Source organism: Ochotona princeps, chromosome 28, assembly GCF_030435755.1.
Source record: "Ochotona princeps isolate mOchPri1 chromosome 28, mOchPri1.hap1, whole genome shotgun sequence".
Taxonomy (NCBI): domain Eukaryota; kingdom Metazoa; phylum Chordata; class Mammalia; order Lagomorpha; family Ochotonidae; genus Ochotona; species Ochotona princeps.
The window spans coordinates 3,258,050-3,279,485 of NC_080859.1; the positions used below are offsets into that span (position 1 = coordinate 3,258,050).

At 46.6% G+C, this 21,436-nt stretch overlaps 1 protein-coding gene across 2 annotated transcripts in view; it reads left to right on the forward strand.

Moving 5' to 3' along the window:
• The window catches only part of ATG10 (autophagy related 10), a 169,501-nt gene that overhangs the window by 103,622 nt on the left and 44,443 nt on the right, over positions 1-21,436 (forward strand). For both annotated transcript variants that reach the window (XM_058656325.1, XM_012927310.3), the window contains exons 4-5: positions 6,331-6,469; positions 19,794-19,891. In XM_058656325.1, coding sequence (XP_058512308.1) covers positions 6,331-6,469; positions 19,794-19,891 — 237 coding nt within the window. The remainder of the gene's footprint in view (positions 1-6,330; positions 6,470-19,793; positions 19,892-21,436) is intronic.

Here is a 21,436-nt window from a genome sequence, read left to right on the forward strand (position 1 = left end):
TAGTGGTCACACAAGTAGTACACAGTTTATTGTTGATGTCCTGAAATCCTGCTGTTAAAGATTCCTTGTGGTTAGCGTGATCAGCTGAAAATTTGTTGTTGAAGGTAATTAATTCATAAAGGAGCCGGGTACTAACGGCCGTTGCTACTTTAGCAAGAATCTACCATTTAGAGGGAAAAGGAGAACATGAACCAGTGTTTTGACAGAAATAAAAAAAAAAAGCCACGAGCTGGGTGCAGGGCATGGAGCTGGGCTCCTGGGCTAATAGAACACCTCAGGCTCCCTCCGAGAGGCGACCGCACAGGCCACCACACTCCTGGAGATGTGCAGCAACAGCCTGCCAAGGTGAAGGCCTAGTTCTGCTTCTTGGTTCCGGGACTTTCCTGGCTGTATAATCCAACCGACTACCAAAGGGAAGACTCCCCATAGACTGTCCACCCCCATTACAGCCAGGACTTCTTGGGGTGGTGCTTCATAGCTCACCTTCGTTGGCTTCTCACAGTCCCTCTCCGGAACCATTGAGGGAAAACGGTAGGATGAGCTGGAGCCTGTTATTCCCCACCCCAAGAACTGGGTGGCCTTTGCGGAGTGGAAAGAGCCCTGGGCTTGGAGCCTGGAGGCTTAGGTTTGTGTCCAGCCCAGTCTCTCAGTCGCTGGGCAACCTTGATCAGAGGAACAAATGACCTTGTACAGGAGTGAGCACAAAAATCTATCAGCCCCGTAAGTGGCTCTGCCCTTTCTTTTGGGAAAGTATAATACATAGCCAAAGACAAGACCCCAGACTCGTTTCCGAAGCTCAGAAAGCCTACTGAAAATCTTCCTCTCCAGCCAGTGTAGGAATTGCAAATCCCTGCTCCTCCTAGAAGAATCTACCTTGCCTTTTATAAAGTCTTCCTGAGCCAACAGTGCTTTTTATGTACTGTTTCAGTATGAGGCGGATCGCCGTTAATGCCCAGCAGGTGCAATGAACCAGCACTCTGCAGCGCCACATCCAACAGGCCGCGCCTTCTGCTGGCCTGCCTAGCTCCAGCCCCTCGACGCCCACCCAGCCCCGGGCTGTCCTGCCGCTTCAAGGAAGGCAGGACCTGTGGAGCACAGTGCAGTCCATTGCAAACATCTAGTAGAGTGCCAGGTGTGTCCCAGAGGGCTCTGCTCCCCCTCCTGTCTGCCTTGCCCTTGAGGCTGGCAGTGTGCAGAGAGGACCCAGACTGTCACCAAGACACAGTCTCCCCTCAGTGGGATCCGCAGTGGCTGAACTCATGCGCACGCTCCTGCCCCGATGCAGCATGGAGACAGAGGCATCTCTGCCCCTTTTACAGTTGTTGGTGGAGGGAAACCTCCTCCTCGTGTCCGGAGGATACTGTCAGACACAGGCCTGTCTGCCTGGAGCCCTCTCTGATGTGTCGTCAGATACGGCACTGAACAGTCCCAGCGCTTGTAAAGGTTATTGTCACAGGAATGGAGGGAGTGAAAAGACCTCCCCGCAGCACAGTGGTTAGCCACCAAACAAACAAGGGCTAAACAAGGGCTGCTTGCTGCAAGTCTTGCAGATTAGTTTCAAAATTAACTTCAGAAGTTTTCATAATCAACATTCTTAAGGCACTGAGTTCTCAGTGGTTTGTGAAAATGCTTCTTCTGCCTCCGTCAGTTCTGGCAGGATCAAATGGGTGCTCATGTGGAGGGGCAGGTGAGGGTTGGCCGCGTAGAACAGTCGTGCTGTCGTGAGTAGATGCTGCGTGTGTCTGCTCCCGGAGCGAGCTACTCCGGGTCCCCACGCCGTGCTGCCTCCCTGTCTGCTGTGCCGATGCCAGCCCGCCGTTGTAAAGAAGACAAACAAATGGACTCCCTCTGCTCCAGGGACGTTATGAATAAAGCTGGTTGCGTGTGTTTTCTCAGCAGCAGTAACTGAGATTGTTGGTGATAGGAGGAAAGTTTTTCTTCCTTCAATTACTTTACCCTAGGCTAAGGAGAGATAGGGATCACATTTCCAAAGCCCAATACACTGTTTAGGTTTGCTTTCGATAAAATGTCTATAAAGTGTCTTCAACATGATCCCTATTTAATGGGATTTAGTTGTAAAGCTTAATTCATATCAGATTTTCTAAATGAGAGATCACTGTCAACTTATTGTTAATTGAATTCAATAAAATCAAGGTTTCTATAATGAATGTGAACCACTTAATCTTTTAGCTCTTTGAATGAATGTAATTTTCTAAACCCAGGTATCTTCTCACTTAATAAAATGGCAACATTTTGAGAACAATAAACGTATTGTGATTTCTTTTTCCAGCCACTCTTTATGTGAAGTTAAATATATTCACTCTTTTAAAAAATAATCAAATAAGAAAATAATAAGGTATCAACTGTCTCAAAATGTTAACACGATCTTATTGAGAACATTAGTTCAGATTAGATGGAGTAGTACTTACGAAGTGGCATATGACAGCACAGAGAGCAGTGGCTTCCATGTCGCCGGACGAGGTTACAGAGCCTGCCTGTGTCTAACACAGAAGGGGCACTGAACAAGGCCCGAGCCTTTCCAGCCATGTGTGTACGCAAGGTGAGAGTGCTAAGCTAGGTGAAATGGTGTAAGGAACCTTCATGGGTAGTGCTCTCAGATTCCGGATCCTTTTCAGATAGTATCAGAAACGTTTTCTTTTTATCAGAAGGCAGATTTACAGAAAGGAGAGACAGAAAGATCTTCCATCTGCTGATTTACTCCCCAAGTGGCCACAATGGCCAGAGCTGAGCTGATCCAAAGCCAGGAACCTCTTCCGGGTCTTCCATATGGGGTGCAGGGTCCCAAGGCTTTGGGCCATCCTCTGCTGCTTTCCTAGGCCACAATCAGGGAGCTGGATGGGGAGTGGAAGAGACGGAACATGAACAGGACCCCGTATGGAATTCCGACGTTTGAAGGGGGAGGATTAGCCAATAGAACTATTGTGCCAGGCGCAGCATCAGAAACTATCCTATTTTTCCCCTATTAGTTCCCAAAGATTAGGATCTTTATCCACATGATCTTTCTGCTAAACTATATTGTTAGCCCCTTGGGGGTCTTAGAAATTTTATTTAGCTTTTAATAACAAACCTCAAATGCCCATTTCTTAGCCATAGATAAATATCCAGTGGGTTAAAATAATCAGAGAGCACCTTACACCCTTAATCCAATTTCTTCAGTAGTAATTTTTTGCAAAAGTATAGGGTAGTGGGCCCAGTGTGGTAGCCTAGCAGCTAAAGTCCTTGCTTTGCATACACCGGGATCCCATGTAGGTGCTAGTTTATATCCCGGTGGCCCTGTTCCCATCCTGCTCCCTGCTTGTGGCAAGTCGAGGACAGTCCAAAGCCTTGGGACCCTGCACCTGTGTGGGAGACCCAGAAGAAACTCCTGGTTCCTGGCTTTGGATCGGCTCAGCACAGGCTGTTGCAGCTGCTTGGGGAGTGAATCAGCGGATGGAAGGTCTTCCTCTCTGTCTCCTCTCTGTATATCTGACTTTGTAATAAATAAATAAATCTTTAAAAAGAAACATACTTTGAAGAAATTGTGTTCTTCCCAGCAAGACTGGGTCTCAGCTTTGCCCAGAAATTAATGAACCAACTCCTTAGATTAAGTACATGCTTTAGAACTACACCGTGATGGCTCAAGAAGAAACGCAGCTCAATCGAGAGGATTTAATAAATGCAGAGGCTTAGTTTATGGTAATAATAACTCTTAAAATTATCAAAAGATGAACCATTAGAAATCATCTAGGAAAAATTCTCACATCACACTATATACCAAATAAGATTCAGATAAATTAGTGATGTAAATTGTGTGAGGGTATATAACAGATAATTGCAGAAATTGATTTTTATCTGTGTGAGAGAGTGACAGACAGATGGAAACCTTCCATCTCTGACTCGCTCCTCAAACACTGCAAAAGCTGCAGCTGGGCCAGGCCAGCGTGGAGACTGAACTTGAACCCAGGCACTCAAACAGGAGTGGGTGTCCTGAGCGAAGTGTCAACTGCTAACCCAAGGGCCTGGCCCTGTCTGTTGAGTTGAAAGTGCATGTACCCTTTGGTACAGTGACGGGGCCCTAGAAAAATAGAGGTGGATAAGGAGCTGCAGAGTTGTGCTGGTGTTCCCATTGCAGGAGTGTTTGCAGTGACAGAAGTGAACATGAGCATAAGCTATCAAGCTTTGTAGAAATGTGAGCATGAAGACAACCATAGCTTAGGTCCATAGTGATACAAGGTAACATAGTGAAGGTTTAGGAGAAGGGGCTGCCTCGCTCTCGGTGTCCCGAAGCGACATAGCTGCACAAGGGAGCTTCAGCAAGCTCATGAAAAAATGCACACTCAAAAAAAGCAACACATGGATTTCAAAAAATTCTTTTGTACCAAATAAGCTTATCTTTCTACTCTGTTTTTCTGCAAGCTTTTTGAAGTCCCTTCATGTTTTGTATGATTTAAAGCAAGCAGGGGAGCGTGGGGAGGAGGTATGTATGTTCTTGGCTTGGGTGCCAAGAAACATAAAAGTCTGGAAAAAATATACATTGGCCTGTTAAAACTAGCTATAAATCTGAGGGAGAGAATGGCGGGATAGAGGCATCTTTCTGTGTTGTTTATGTGTGCATTGTTTGTGATTCTCTTTTATCACCAAGATGTAATTATTTTATAATGTTAAGAAAAGCAAAGAAATTAAATGCTAAACAACTCAATTGTTGACCAAAAAGATTTGGTTAAAAGAACTGCTTTGAAAAAAACAGATACCTTTTGTCTAATGAAGATCAAAAGAGAACAGCAAAGACATCTTTCTTGCTATTATATTGATTTTCTGTATCTGGAATATTTATTTCAGTGACTTTTCTCTCATTATTGGATTCATTGGGTTTAATTGGTAGTCCTTTCTGGAGTTTAATGACGAATATTTCAGTTGCTATTTCCAGTCTTTATCTGCTGGATTATCGCGCCAGTGGACTGACTGTGAGTGGGCAGTCAGTCAAGAAGAGACCTGGGCTGAGGTCTTGGCTTCCCTTCATGCCAGACTCTGCTTTTCTTGTGCAGGAAGTCTGGAGTTTTTCCTGTGTTCATTCTGTTTATTTGCTGTTGTTAACTGTTTTAATATGCAATAGGAGTGAACCAAGCCAACTTGCTTCATTCCTTCTACTGATTTAATGTCAGAGGAAATTGTTCACCTCTAATAAATGCGTGAATATGGCTAAGACTTGTTCGTGACTCAGTGCTTAAGACTACCTGCTTGGGCCTGGAGCGAAAGCCTAACGGCTATAATGCGCTGGGATCCCATATGGGGGCCAGTTTTAATCCCAGCAGCCCTGCTTCCTATTCGGCTCTCTGCTTGTGGCCTGGGAAAGCAGTCAAGGACAACCCAAAGCCTTGGGACCCTGCACCCATGTGGGAGACCCAGAAGAAGCTCCTGGCTCCTGGCTTTGGATTGGCTCAGTTCTGGCCATTGCAGCTGCTTGGGGAGTGAATCAGTGAACGGGAAGATCTTCCTCTCTGTCTTTCCCCTCTCTGCATATCTGACTTTCCAAAAAAAAAAAAAAAAAAAGTAACTCTTAAAAAAAAAAAAAAAGACTACATGCTTATCCCTCTCCCAACAGAAAAAAAAATAAAAATCAACCATACAGAATGATTAGGTGAGAAGTGATGTGACTCTCACTGTCACTGTGTATGAAACCCTGTTTCACTTGACATTGATGTTTGCCACTGAACTCAGAATTTATTGTGGAAATATACCAGAGAAACCAGAATCATCTCTGGGTTTGAAATAACCTAACAAACTCCTCCTTTTTGTGGAGTAGCTTCCTTATTCAAAATGGAAGTGGGAATTGTTCCGCACACAATGAATCATCTTTTGGCAAGTACAATAGGATCTTTAGGGACGTTTCACAGCCTCTTGTTCGACTGTTAGGATGTTTTTAGCTTTCCCAGGTAGGGAAGGAGGTAGCAAGCACAGCCATCATCTTGTTGCTAAAATTGTACAGTAAAGATTTTTCAGAGTTGCTGTTGCAATAGATCTTGTTGCTCTGTCCCTCCCCCGGCCCCTTTCCTGTTGCTCTGCCCAGAGCTGCTTTGTGTCTCAAACGCAATCTGGAATTACTTAATGCTAATGTTTTCTGGTTTAGTATTTACCCACGACGTGAATGTTAAACATTAATGCGGGAAACTCCCTTTTCCTTACCTCATGCCTTTGTATTTGTTTAACTGTTGCTTTGCAAGAAAAGCAAGAAAAAAGTCTCCTGTTTTTTTTTTTCTACCTTGAGTTTTTTTTTTTTTTTCTTTTTCGGTGCAAAGCACATTTTTATGTTTGTTTCTCCGCCGCCCCCAGGAGGCTGCAGAGCTGCCGTCAGACGATGCCGAGGCCCCTGAGGTGGCAGCAGCGTGGCAGGTGATACGGTACGAGTACCACGTCCTGTACTCCTGCAGCTTCCAGGTGCCCGTGCTGTACTTCCGGGCGAGCTTTTTAGGTAAGACCGTGTCCGGAGCTCAGAAGAAATTCGCCACAGTGACATATGAGGGACAAAGTGTGTTTGGAAAATTATTACTCAGAGAGAGAGAAGAAAGGACAGCGAGAGAGAGTTAAAATAAGAAAACTGAGTGAAGAAGGCTTCTCCCAGTCAGTGTTCTTGTTCGCAGCAGGAGGACCTCGACTTGCATGCGCGCTGTGTCCCGGCCTGCAGCCTGCTGCTCAGCCGTGGCCGGCGGCCTGCAGGGCCCGGAGCCCTGGGCCTTGTGCTCATCCCCACTGTGGACAAGTCGGGACAACTTAACGCTGCACTGTGTATCTGCTTCTAACTCAACAGTAAACAGTCCTTTCAATCTTCAGTGACGGCTTCCATTCAGAAGCTCCCCCCCCACTTCCTTTCCCAAAAGCTAATAGTTATTTCCAGAAATGTTTATCAGTAAGCCTGAAGCTGCGTCCAAAACGAGCACTCCCGGCTCCCGCAGCCACCTGTGCGTCTCGGCCGCCTCAGCTCCTGCCAGGCAGTCCCTCAGTTCCTCTTGCTGCCAAGAAGGTAGCACCCTGTCTCCCCCACAGGCCTTGGCTAGTGCAGCTTTGCCCTCAGCAATCACCGGCGTCCTCACCCCTGCCCCTTTCCCCCCACCCCGCCCCAAGTGCAACCAGGTTCCCTCCAGAGCCCACTGGCCCAACTGGGTCAGTGCTGGGCGAGCTAGGTCCTGGCACAGGGGAAGAAATGCCACGTGGAGCCGGCTGGGCAGCCCCACCCCTCCCCCATTTCTCCCTTCCTCTGTGGCTTTCTCTGCAGCACTTCGCGTTTGAAATGGCCGTCAAACTTTTCTACTAAAACATCTGAGGTTCAGTCAATGATATTTTATTTTTAATTACAAAGTAGCTTAAGCGGCTTCAAACGCGTGTGGCGGATGCAATTGCTTGCGGCCTTCTATTGTTTAATGGTCCCTAATTTTGCAGCACTGTTGGTTTAGCGAGCACTTAGGATTTAAAACTCAAGAACAAATTCTCATAGACTCCCCAGTGAGAAGATTTTAATCTGAGGTGCAGTTCCTAAGAACTGACAATTTGGGGTAAATTTTCAACCTGGGACTTGGGGATTTGAGGAAACTGATGAGTCCCTAATTCACAAACTCATGCTACAGATTTGTCTGTGTGATTATAAACAAAGAGTTGAAACTGTGTCCTGTGATGCCGTTTGGTCGGTGCCCCGGGTGAGAGGAGGGTGGTTTCTTGTCACTAAGCTTTCCCAGGGGGAGGAAGACGGTCTCTCTTGGTTCTGGTTTGCAGTAACTGCAACCCGGTACCTCCGATGGAAAGACAGGAGGGGCAGTAGTAGGACATGACTTCTTTAACACTGTGCCTTCTGATAATTAGTATTCAGCATAAGCAGTTAATCACCAAAGAGGAGCTCCCAGAGACAAAACAAGTTGTTGAGCTTGTCAGCGTCGGGGCCTCGGAGGTGTTGAAACACGACTGCACGCCTGCCTCTAGCTGGAAGCAGGTCTGGCCACGGCTGCACGCCGGGCTCCCGTGTGCCGACAGCTCCCCTCAGAGTACGGCCGCCGCAGTGGTGCTCTCATGACACAGTACACCTCCCGAGAGCCCGTCCCCTGGACGGCTTCCTGTCCCTTCAGAGGAACACACGGCTGGGATGCCTGGGTCCGGATTCCCTCTGCTGAGATTTAATTAAAAAAAAAAAAAAAAAAAAAAGGAAAGAAAGAAGTCATTTATTTTAGGTGAAAACATGCCTTACCCTAACCCCTACTCCATGTTGCGTAGAAGGAAGGGTATTAGGAAGTTTTAAATCCATTTACTGCTTACTCAGGCACATTAAGATAGCGAATTTAATTTTTGCAAAACTTACAAAATGTGCTTTTTTGTGGAGAACAAGAAAAATGATTCTTTGCCCTGCTCATATTCCTATAATTTCTTTTTTCCTTCCCACCTAACCTAAGCTCACAGATGATGTGCAGATGCATGGCTGTGGAGTCGTTCAGGCCCTCTGCTCCGTTTCCCTCTGACATTCAGTTACCCTGCCCTTCGCCTGTTGGCGCCACACGTCTGTGTCAGGTGGTGAGCGGATTCCTAATGTCGTCCTCTTAATCCAGGTCCAGATTTTTCTTTGTCTCATTCTAAGACAGTACCGAGCTAAAAAAGATGAGTATAGAATGTCTTGCCCAAGGGTCTTTTTGTTGTTGTTGCTTCAGAAATAGTTCACTTAGCCTTGCTTTGGGTAGATATTTAGAATTTCTTTTGCATTTGATTGTTCATAGAATTAATTCCTTTGCTTTGCACCAAATTTTCTTGCTGTACCTGTTTGTTGGCTAAAGTAAAAAAAAAGCAAAGCCAGTGGTAGATAATTCCCTTTGAAGTTAGCATCATCCTCTCTAATTAATGAGTTGGTATTTCAGAAAGTCTGTGTTCTGTTTCTTGAAATGCAAAAACCGTTAGACAATGACATCCTCTGTTTCCTCTTTGTGGTCCGTTGTCCACCAAGTCATCAAGTCCTACCATGACTAAGATGACAAGATATCAGCTATCCATCCATGTCCCTCCATGTTGGAGTGTAGGTCCCATCACATCATGTGTTCTGTTATATCACAGATTGTACCACAAAATAATTGTTCATTCATTCCATTAGATAGGACTTTGGGGCCAAAAATGAATAAAGGAAATTAATATTGGGTGTCTATAGTGTGAGGTGCTTGATTGATGACCCCATATATATGTGAGGTACTTGCAGGACATGTCATTGTCTGGCTTATTTGTCTTATTCATTTTGACACCCCACTGACAGCACCACCAATTTCAACTGTGGCAGGGCATCCACAAGTATTTGTCAAGTGAGCCAGTAGGGAGGAACTTCTGGCTGTTGTTGAGTGTCGCGTAGAGGCGGAAGCATGGTAAGGGTATCCTGCAGCACTGCTGTGTGGGTCAGAAGGAGGAAGTGATGCGGCCATCTCCAGGAGACCTGGAGCGTCTGTAGATCTTGGCTCTTTAGGCTGTTACTGCTCAGACTACAAGCCTAGTGGGCTAGGGAGAAGGTCGCGTCCTGAGGGCTTGGAAGTGGTCATCCAAACCAGACAGAAGCTGTTCTGCCTCTATAAACTTGATTTTTATTCGACCCTTGAGGCAGGCAGCCAAGGTGAAATGGCACTCCACTGCTAGAGGCCTCTTCATTTCTACCATGTGGCCTATAGAAACGCAGCTTCCAAGGAGGGAACGTGGGTTTGAGAGAATTACATTCTTCTCCTCGTTCTGTTTTTCTCTCACTGCTCTTGTCACTGTAGGTTTGAGAGAGGGATGGGAAGGTGGGGGTTTGACACAGTGACGGGCAGCAGGTGGTTATGCTTCAGCCAAACAGAAATAAATCCCCTGCATTCAGAGAGGGCACTGGGGGTGCCGGTGAAGTCAGGCCACCATGGATTGACATTCACAGGTGCATGCTGCTCTATTGTTCTGTATGTTTTCCTATATTTTGGAAGCACACTAGATTAAAGAAGTATTTGCATCCTGCCAAAGCCTTGTATCTACCACTCCCCATCTTCTTTAATACTTCCTAACCTTTTCATGTCCCATTTTCCTTTTGGGCCTGTGGCTTTGATCAAAAACTGATCAATGAGGTAGGAATGTGGTAAAAACCTGGAGCATCTATCGCATGACTTGTAACTTCACCACAGGCCCAAGCTTAAATAGTTCCCCCTCACACGCTAACTAGAGATTTCTGTATTGATTTTAGCTTGAATTTCGATTTTTCTTCTATACCTTGTCATTTCTTTTGTTCTCTGTCTCTATTGAGAAATGACCTGAGTTCTTTGGCTGACATATGGTTCTTCTTGGAAACCGTTTTGCCATAGTTCTTTGATTAGTCACAAGGGCTGCCTTTGGCTAGAAAAGGAAGCATCCATCCTGTGCCACAACCAGGCTACCTGTCATTTCTGGAGACCCATTCCATTATTAGCTCAGGGAATAAGGCTATAGAATTACATATATAACCCAGATATTGCATGTGAGTTGAGGCCCAGTTCCATGGGCCTGAAGGATGCCCTTGGAGAACAGGGTGAAGGAAATGGCCAAGGAACATCCCTTTTTCCAGGCAGCCTGAATGAGAGCAAGGTGAAGACCAAATTAAAATAAAACGGGGAAAAAGGGAAGTATGGGCGGGTTAAAGGTTTGGAACATGATCATGTATTTGACATATGTTGACAAGAGTGGCAGTAAGACAGGAAGAAAAGAGTGAAGTATCCCCAGCTGCATCCGACCACTTGGGAGGTATGAGTGCACTTGGTTCTCCTACAGAGGGTGCGAGAAATCTTGCAGGAGAGGAGCAGGATGAGTGCCAGGTGGCGGGGCTGGAGAGAGCTCCACATACCCACATCAGAAAACCAAAGACCCATCTGGAGTAGAGTCTTTCTGAAGTTGAATTATGGAAGAAGTGGTTAAAAAGGTATGTGGAAATAGCTCATGGATATAAGGAGTGGAAAGAGGTTGGAGAATATAATGCAACATGAAAACTGAAGTGAAAAAGACCCAGAAAGGACTTGAAGTAGAAAGGGTAAGAGTGAACTTTCAGGAAAAGGAATTTTGCTCTTTTATTGTGGTTGTTGTTAGGATTATTGAAATTTAAAAATTTTAATCTGTTGGAGCAAACGAATTGGGAAGAGACATCTTGTATTTTCAGGGGGAAGGTTGTTGCTCCATTACAGCAGGAGTTAAGGTAGCCTATTGAGCAGGGAAGGAATAGCTCATTATTTCAGTGAACCAAAAATAGAAAAAAAGAATAATCTAGTTTGAGCCTTATTTGCTATAAAGACTCTTTAAGATGGTGCATATAGTTATATTTATGTAAACCACTAGTTAAGTCTAGCCAAAGTCATAATAAGGAACCTACAGCATGGATTTTGGTGAGCTAAAAAGAGACTCAGGATTGGTATGAGATGTGAAGAGCAAACAGTGAACATTATTAAGAAGAATAATGGAAAATTATGTAACTAATACAAATATATTCAACCTGAACAGTGCAAATAGTAGAGGAGATGTAATGAGAACTATTTGTTGAACCATGTAAATGTTTGAAGCATTATGGACAATTAAGGTGGAGTAGGATGCCAGGTTAGAACATGGGCTAGGAATAGAATCACATTGAAAATCAAGCCCACATTTTAAAAAGGTACCAACTGGAAATGCCAAAGAAATCAAACTGCAGAGACAGGGTTAGCTGAAATGTGTATTCTGGCTGAAATGTTTACTCTAATCTCTGTTAGTATAAAATATCACACGAAGAAACAGCAACAGATTCTAACTGGATCCCGAGGAGCCTTGAAAGAGGACATGAGGCAGACTTGCCTTCTGGAGTGCTGTCTGAAACATCCATTTCCCAAGTGCCTACTGTGTGCATAACTGGGATGCTCGCCGGCCTCCTTTTAAAAGATGCTGGAAAGGACCCGGCGGCATGGCCTAGCGGTTAAAGTCCTCGTCTTGAATGCCCCGGGATCCCATATGGGTGCCGGTTCTAATCCCGGAAGCTCCACTTCCTATCCAGCTCCCTGCTTGTGGCCTGGGAAAGCAGGAGAGGACGGCCCAAAGCTTTGGGACCCTGCACCTGCGTGGGAGACCTGGAAGAGGTTCCAGGTTCCCGGCATCGGATCAGCGCGTACCAGCCATTGCGGCTCACTTGGGGAGTGAAACATTGGACGGAAGATCTTCCACTCTGTGTCTCCTCCTCTCTGTATATCTGACTTTGTAATAAAAATAAATAAATCTTAAAAAAAAAAGATGCTGGAAAGAGTACCACCCAGCCCGAAACTCGCTGATTGCTTTTCTCGTTGGGGTCCTCAAGTCTACGTGTGAAGTGCTGAACTGAGAAGGTAGAGATTCCATTCCTCAGACGGCTGGTCCAAGAGCAGTAGGTTCCTGTCCTGGGGTTCTGAGGCTTGAGGGAAAGCCAAGTGTCCAAACTGCTAACCACTGGGGCATCGGACCTAGAAGTTGGCATCCAAACCCCAGAGGATTTGTACGGGATTCAAAGTTTGACATCGTCTGTAGAGCCAGCAATGTAAAGCCATAGCTAGCCAACAGGTGGTCCTCACCACCCCAACCAGTAGGGCGAGTGGTGAACAGCATGGGTGTCCTGTGGCATTCATCCTCGTACACTTTCTGAACCAGAGGTTCCTCAAGAAGGTCTTGTATCCATTTCTGCTGGTTAATGTTTAATTAAATTGGAATTTAGCGCATCACTTTCATTATTACAAGTTTATTAACATAGTGTTTAAGCAGTTCAAAAATTGTTCTTTGTGTGTTATTGTTCATCTATCTCAAAAATCAGACTATTGCATTCATAAGCTTTATCATGTACTTGAAAACCCATTTTTAAACTCAGAAATGTAGATAAATATATAACAGTTTTAAAGCTTGGACTGATAAGCCATAAAAAAAGATTTTCTTATTTATTTGAAAGGCAGGAATACAGCTATTGTGCAAATAGCCACAATGGTGGGGGCTGAGCCAAGCAGAAGCCAGGTGCGAGGCCCAAACGCTGGGCCATTTGCTGCTGCTTTCTCAGGCATAGTAGTAGGAACGTGGTTGGACGTGGAGCTGAAAGGGTGCCCACATGGAATGCTGGTGTTAGTGGCTTAATTTGCTGGGCCACGATGCCAGCCTCATGGAATAATAATTATGAAAGTAGAAGATTATTAAACAAAACTTTAAAATCACCTGTTTGTAACGTACTAGCCAGGTACACTTCATTGTGCAGTCACTTGAACCTCACCACGGTAAAGCAGGCAAGGACTGGCTAAGCTTTGCTGGATCACAGCATCAGCTGAAGGCAGCAGAATGACAAGGAAGTAAAACACCTGCTTCTGCTTGATTTTAGTGGTGGAAACTGGGTTCTGCCTCCTAGTTCACTAGGGGATTTCTCTCCTAACCTTGGAATTATGTTTGGATACTAAGAAGTCAGATGTCCCTTGTCTGTCTGCATCTGCCTAATGCTATAGATGTACGTGTCAGGTTTGCTCCTGGATTCCACTGGACCCAGCCTGACTGCTGTGGCCATCTGGGGAGTGAACCAACAGGTAGAAGATTTCTCTCTATGTGTCTCTCCCCCCTACCCCTCACTGTGTAACTGTGCCTTTCAGATAAGTCTTTAAAAACTTAACTGACTAGATCTGAACATACACATTTGTAAAATGAAGTTGCCATAAGCTGTATGTTTGGAATTTCCATTCAAATTTCTGTACATTAACAAAAATGTAGATGTTAAGGTATTTGTAGAAATAAGTAAAAGTTACAGAAGTCGCCAGGGTAGTGGCTGAGGTGACTGTCCAGGACCCAGAACACATTTTGTATCACAGTGCGATTTTCTCACTGAAATGAAAATACCTTTTGTCCCTTGGTGGAGCATCATCTCTGCCTCAGCTTGCAGTGTGACATGAATCTTTATATTTTTTATAGCCCCGTTGAAGACAGTGTGTCAAAAAATGGCATTTTGTTGTGAAAAATCCATTTCCCCGTTTTTTATTTCCAGTGACCACATCCAGAAGATTATTCTTAAACTTCTGCTGAATAATTTATTCCCTGTCTAATCTTCATTTAGGAGTTCAGAAACTTTTGTCAAGTGACACACAATGAGGATAAAGTGACTTCCGTGAGCTTTTGCTGAAGTTAGGTGGTGCTCATGGGATAGCTCACGCTGCCGTTGGATTCATGAAAACTAATAGCCCTGAGAAATCTAATTTAGAAAGCTGCACATTCTGAGTAATATATAGATTACTTGACATGTGGGTTATTATTCAATTGAGAGATTTTTATATGAAAATGTTCAATTAAAGGCCACTGGCAGTTTCTGAAGATTGTTCTTTTTTTAATTATTCCATTTTCACCTAGTGTGTCTTCCTCTTGTGTCACTGACATTTCCGATGGCAGATAGGACGTTCCAGTAGCTTCAATGGGTACCACATCCCAGACACATGGGCACATAGTAGGCACTTAGTGAGTGACCTCAATTTACTGCGCTCACTTTGCAGGTTGCAGCTGGAATTATTCTGGCTTCTACTTCAATTTTTCAAGTATTCGAGGGATTTTACCGACTCCTCGGCCTCAGTGTGATTAATGAGATTTCTAAGCAGTTGGAATTGGTGCCATCGAGTATCTTGTGTCTGAGACGGGGGAGTTGTTGGCTGAGTATGCTTACGTCTTCTCTGACTGAGGTCAGGCAGAAAAAAAATAGGCCCTCCGGGCTGAGCGCACAGTTTGTGACTGAAGATGCTCTGCACTGAACATGCAAGCAGATACTCATGTGTCCCGTGCACTTCCCCCAGGGCTCATTTATGTGCCCACTTTTAAATTTCAAGCTAAACGTTTGGGTCTACATGTTTTATAAACACCACAGGCAAACATGTGCAAAATGATTCCAGTTTCCATTCAACAGGAACGGGCTCGTTGTGAAGAAAAGGGCAATCAGGAAAACACAAGCAGTCTTCGGAAAGTTCTTGGAAAGTAGCTTTTATGAGGAGATTGTACGCATCTCATTTCGTTTTGTACCCAAACTATGCCCCACCGACTCTTTTGAGGGCTTGGGTCAAATTCGTCCTGGCCTCATGGGGATGACAGCTGGGCACACCTTAAAGGTAAATGCCTCCCTGGGCCTGTGTCGCCCTTCCAGCTAGCCGCAGTGGTCCCCGCAGGCCTCTTGCCTTGCCTGGACCTTGTGCTGTGTGCGGCTGTGGCCTCAGCGCTGGTCCCCGTCTTGTGCCACCTTCAGGACCAGCATCAGCTGTACCACCCTGCTGCTGGACACCAGGGGACCAGGCATCCAAGGCTCCTGCCCAAAGGAAAGCCTGCAATCAACTGATATATAAAATGAGACAATAGCAGAAAACGCCGTGCCGTGAAGGCGGCAGGTGTGCACCATCCAGGTCGTTTGTGATCTTCGCCAGCTCCAGGTCAGAAAATACTTGCAAATGAATACATCTGATAAGAGACTTGCATCTAAAATATATCAAGAACTTTTACGTCTCTATAATAAGACAAAGACCCAATTTAAGAGGGCAAAGATCTGAGTGGGCATTTATCTCAGAAGGCAATATGACACAAGCATGTGTGGATTTGCTCAATGTCACTTATAAGGCAAAATGCAAATCAAAACCACTAGATAGCACTCCATGTCTACTAGGTTGGCTATAATTAAAAACAGAGATATTCTCAGGGTGGGGGAAGGATACAGCTAAATTAGAGCTCTCTCTAGCTTTGGTAAAATGTGAGATAGGGCTGTACTTTGAAAGAACAGTCTGATGGTTCCTCTGAAGTTTAATCGTAGAGTTACTTTGTGGCCCATTTCTGCCACTGCCGGTTTTGCCCTCCAAAGAAAGGAGAAGACCAGCCGTGCAAACATTCCCACAGAAAGTTCCCAGAATCCTGAGCCTCAGAATGGCCCCAAAGTGGAAATAACCCAGATGTCCACCAGTTGATGAGTGGGTAGGCAAGGAATGGTGTACAACACACTTGGACAGAAATGAAGGGTCCGACTCCCACTGCAACGCGGAGGAACCTTGGATGTTCTAGAGAGGGCTGAGGTGAAGGTTGCACAACCCTGCTGACAAAACACACCAGTAAAGCTCTTCCTTCAGAACAGGAAGTCCAGTGTTGTTCAGGGCCTGCAAGCACCGCTGACCCCTGCCAGCCGCGGGTCTCTCCACGGTGGTCCCTGCCTCTGGAACAGTCCTCCTTCCCCCCTGGCGACCACAGAGTCTGGGCCTCTGCTGTTGGCTCCCAAGTCACTTTCTCAAGTGAGCCCACCCCCTGCAGGTATCCCTTGTCCCCCCTGTCCACCCTGCACATCACCTCCTAGCACACTGTACCACTCATGAATGAGGTGCATTGTTTATGGTAGCTGTCCCTCCAGCTAGAATGGAACCCACGAGAAAGCAGCCATCACTGTTGGATCACAGAGGCTTGGGACAACGTTTGGCATATCATAAGTGCCACATAAGTGCCTACTTCTCAAATGAACTCCTGGTCTCCTTACTCTGGGGAAGAGTCCTGACGTGGTGAGATACTAGTTCCTCTGAACTAGAATTAAAACAGTTATTTTTCACTTTGACTTAGTGATTCCACTCTGGGGAATTTATCAAAAGGAAATAATTCAAAGGCAGAAGCGTTGCTGTGGCTTACCGTGTGACTTGCTTTGCCCTAGGTCCTGTTTCAAAGCCAGGAATAATTGAAGTGACCAACAACAGAAGAGCATGCAGTAAGCTACAGTGTGCCATCTTAGCACAGTATTGTAAGGCCGGTAACATCATAAGGATGCCTTCTTATGCATGTGGGAAAGGTTTATGTCAGACTACTGAGTAGAGAAAATATGTCCGCTTTCTTCCATTCTATTACCTGAGCAACACCTTATTAACCAGTTATTATGCACTGGGGTCTGAGCCAGGTGCTGGGATGCACCCAGGGGTGAGAATGGTGAGCACTCCTCTCTCCCCCGAGCTTGCCTCAGTGGTTGGAAACGGCAGGATGTGTAATCACAGGACCATGCTGCATCACTCCAGAGAGTGATGGACTGGAGACAAAGAGTGGGAGTGTGTATGAGAGTGCTGGGGGACAGTTACTCCCTGGGCTTATGCACTGACAAGAATGGTGAATGAAGTTGGGTCTGCTGGCCTGGGCCAGAGGGCCCAGGATGTTTGGGGTTTGTTCCCTTGTTGGGTCTGTTGGCCAGAGGGCCCAGAATGTTTGGGTTTGTTCCCTTGTTGGGTCTGTTGGCCAGAGGGCCCAGGATGTTTGGGTTTGTTCCCTGGATGCCTTCAGCAGAGGAGAACTTAGACTGGATCCACTGGATTCCCACATGGCAGAGACCTTGGACTCCAGAGGATGGTCAAAGGTTGCTTCTGGAGGTTAGCTCTGCGGGGGGAGAGAGCAGCAGAGAGCAGACAATATAATGAGGATCTGTATTTTTCATCACCAGAATCGAGGGTGACAGATGGAGAGAGTCGCGCTGTCTTGTGCAGCACCACGTGGGGCAGAGAACCAGCACAGTGAAGGGTCAACGTGGGGCGTTTTGCTGTGCTTCTTTCTCCCTAATAAAAATATTTCCTTTACTGTAATTCTTTGGATCATTACAATCAAGGGATATGGAGAAATGCATTCCTACTAATTACTTTTTTTGATTTAGTGACATAAAAATGTCCTGAATAGGGCCCAGCATGGTAGCCTAGCAGCTAAAGTCCTCACCTTGCACACTCCGGGATCCCATGTGGGTGCTGCTTCTAATCCCGGCAGCCCCGCTTCCCGTCCAGCTCCCTGCTTGTGGCCTGAGAAAACAGTTGAAAATGGCCCAAAGCCTTGGTACCAGGCACCTGTGTGGGAGACCTGGAAGAGCTCCAGGATCCTGGTGCGGCGCTGGCCATTGTGGACGCTTGGGGAATGAATCAACGGACAGAAGATCTTCCTCTATGACTCTCTGACTTTTCAATACAAATAAGTAAATCTTTTAAAAATATCCTGAATAGTAATATTATGGTATTATCTTAATCTAGAAAAAAAACAACTATGGGAATTCTTTGTCACGAGTGATGAAGTACGGTCAGCTCTGACATCTGACTATGCTACCACTTGGTTTCTTCTAACTTGGACATGTGAAGATGATCTTAAAAGCATGTCACCTTTTCACCATTTGACAGAGAACTCCTTAAGACTTAATTGCCTCTTGCAGCGGCTGTACACACGCACACACACTCACACTCACGCACTCATGCATGTTGTGAGCATGTGTAGCACTTAGCAGAGTTTGGCCCTACTGTGTCAATGTGTTCAGAAAACAATATAACAGAGATACTGAAGGGAGCGTGCGTCTAACTTGTAGCTAAACATGACATTCAAATGTTAATTGGATGAATAAATCTTGTTCATTTTACAGACATGGAAATGTCAATGAAATAAAACTATTTATCACAAGATAATGGTCTCCTGCCACCAGATAAATGCCAAGTTGAAGATACTTATTGAAAATGTATCAAAATATCCTATTGCTATTTATTGAAAATAAAGGTTGAGGAAAAGTTCAGCTTTGCAGGTCAAACACGAGAAATGCCGCGCTTATTGTATTAGTGTATTATTATATCAAAAAGTTTGCACGGTATAGAAACAGGAAGATCCTCAGACGTGTCTGGAAACAACTCTAGCTTGAGGAGGTGACGGGTGTCGTGGGATGGGAGCTGCGAGGGGACGACTGGCATTTACCAGGCTCTCACTGTGCGCCTGGCTCCAGTCCCGCGAGGTCTCGCTGATGCCCTGAGAACCAACATTGGGAGAGCGGCGTCGTTCTCATTGTACACATAAGGTTAAAAGCAAAATAATTTGTACTTCCACACAGGGTAATGCAAACAAGCATGGCTGGTCTCTTCCTTGGAGTTCTGTGACATCTTGCATCTTTGTGGATGCCACGGATGTGTTTCTAGTCTGTTTAGGGACACGCGTGCACGTGGAGGTCTGAGAGCCTCGGTAGCTCTGACTGAGCGGAGTGTGGTTGGAAGTTCTGCTTCCTTTTCTCAACGTGGCTGTTTCCTCTTTGCTTATCTCGTGTGCAGCTGGCTGACGCAGTGGTCTTCATGAGGTGCTTGTTGGATGGATGTGGTGGATAATTGAAACTGCTTAAAGCAACAGAAGGGGTATTATTGTTCCCCAAGCTTTCTTTCCTTTCCCTGCCGCCCCTCTCGCCACCTGCCTTAGACGCTGGGTGTGAATGTCTCCCCCTTCTGGTCTAGCGGAGAACAACAGCAACCTCTGGTCCTTAGATGTTTTGCTTCCTGCTGGATTCCGTGTGGTGGTCTCCTTGGTAGATGACAGGCTCCTTAGCAGAAGGAGTTGTGTGTTTTCCTTTCCTGTGTTCTCCATGGTACCCATCAGAGCGATTCGGACACTGCAGATAGTCAGTGACCGAGGGGAGGAAGTGTGAAAATAGGCTATTTGTTCCGAAGACCGAAGAGCTCGTTAGAGCATCCTGGGAGGACAGAGGCCTCTTTTCCTGGTCCTCTTGCTTACACGTGTATCTGTCAGTTCTCTCAAACACATTTGGGTTTCACTTATTATTTTTTAAAAATTGCTGCAGGCAATGAATGAGTGGATAATTTAACTGTTAACTAGTTGCAAAGGAAAAAAATATGAGTGCTTAAATTCCCTGCAGGAAGGAAATGATAGTCTCGGTAACACTCTTATGAGGCAAACACCCCTAGGATTTGCTCTGCTGTGGATTCTTCTGGTAGCTTGAGGTGGGTAGCTGGCCCAGGGGCTAACCTGGTCTTTTGTGTGCTCTTTCACAGACGGGAGACCTCTGACCCTGGAGGACATCTGGGAAGGAGTGCACCAGTGCTACCGGGAACGGCTGCTGCAGGCGCCGTGGGACGCCATCACTCAGCAGGTAAGGGTGCTCCGGGCTGCGTGCACAGGGCTGCCCTCCCCTGCTTCTCTGTGTGCACACAGGGCTCTCCCCTGCTTCTCTGTGTGCACACAGGGCTCTCCCCTGCTTCTCTGTGTCTGTGCACACAGGGCTGCTCTCCCCTGGTCCTCTGTGTCTGCGCACAGGGCTCTCCCCTGCTCCTCTGTGTCTGTGCACATAGGGCCCTCCCCTGCTCCTCTGTGTCTGTGCACACAGGGCCCTCCCCTGCTCCTCTGTGTCTGTGCACACAGGGCCCTCCCCTGCTCCTCTGTGTCTGCACACAGGGCCCTCCCCTGCTCCTCTGTTTCTGCACAGGGCCCTCCCCTGCTTCTCTGTGTGCACACAGGGCCCTCTCCTGCTCCTCTGTGTCTGTGCACACAGGGCTCTCCCCTGCTCCTCTGTGTCTGTGCACACAGGGCTCTCCCCTGCTTCTCTGTGTCTGTGCACACAGGGCCCTCTCCTGCTCCTCTGTGTCTGTGCACACAGGGCTCTCCCCTGCTTCTCTGTGTCTGTGCACACAGGGCCCTCTCCTGCTCCTCTGTGTCTGCACACAGGGCTCTCCCCTGCTCCTCTGTGTCTGTGCGCACAGGGCCCTCCCCTGCTCCTCTGTGTCTGTGCACACAGGGCTCTCCCCTGCTCCTCTGTGTCTGTGCACACAGGGCTCTCCCCTGCTCCTCTGTGTCTGTGCACACAGGGCTCTCCCCTGCTCCTCTGTGTCTGTGCACACAGGGCTCTCCCCTGCTCCTCTGTGTCTGTGCACACAGGGCTCTCCCCTGCTCCTCTGTGTCTGTGCGCACAGGGCCCTCTCCTGCTCCTCTGTGTCTGTGCACACAGGGCTCTCCCCTGCTTCTCTGTGTCTGTGCACACAGGGCCCTCTCCTGCTCCTCTGTGTCTGCACACAGGGCTCTCCCCTGCTCCTCTGTGTCTGTGCACACAGGGCTCTCCCCTGCTCCTCTGTGTCTGTGCACACAGGGCTCTCCCCTGCTCCTCTGTGTCTGTGCACACAGGGCTCTCCCCTGCTCCTCTGTGTCTGTGCACACAGGGCTCTCCCCTGCTTCTCTGTGTCTGTGCACACAGGGCTGCTCTCCCCTGCTCCTCTGTGTCTGTGCACACAGGGCTCTCCCCTGCTTCTCTGTGTCTAGATCTTGCTTCCACATTCCTTCCCATCTCACTGCCCCTCACCGCTACTGAACAGCAGCTTTCATACCATCCTCCCGGTTTAGTTTCCTTACATAGCACCCTGTAACTTTCCAACACAGCGCTTCACACAGTCCTTGCCATACAGCAGGTGCTCCATGAAAATGTGTTCATTAAAGGAAAACTAGAGGTTGAAGCCAAGTTGGCACACAGATGGTGGGGTAAAGGGTGGAGCTTATATTGCACGCGACGCTTAGCTGTGTCCCTCGTGGGTGCATTTTCCAAAACAGAGAGAGAGAATAACAAACTTTGATTAATAGTAGGTCTGCAATAGTGATTTGCAAAAGTAGAGAAAATAGACCTGCTGGTCATGTAAGCCATTGTTACTGC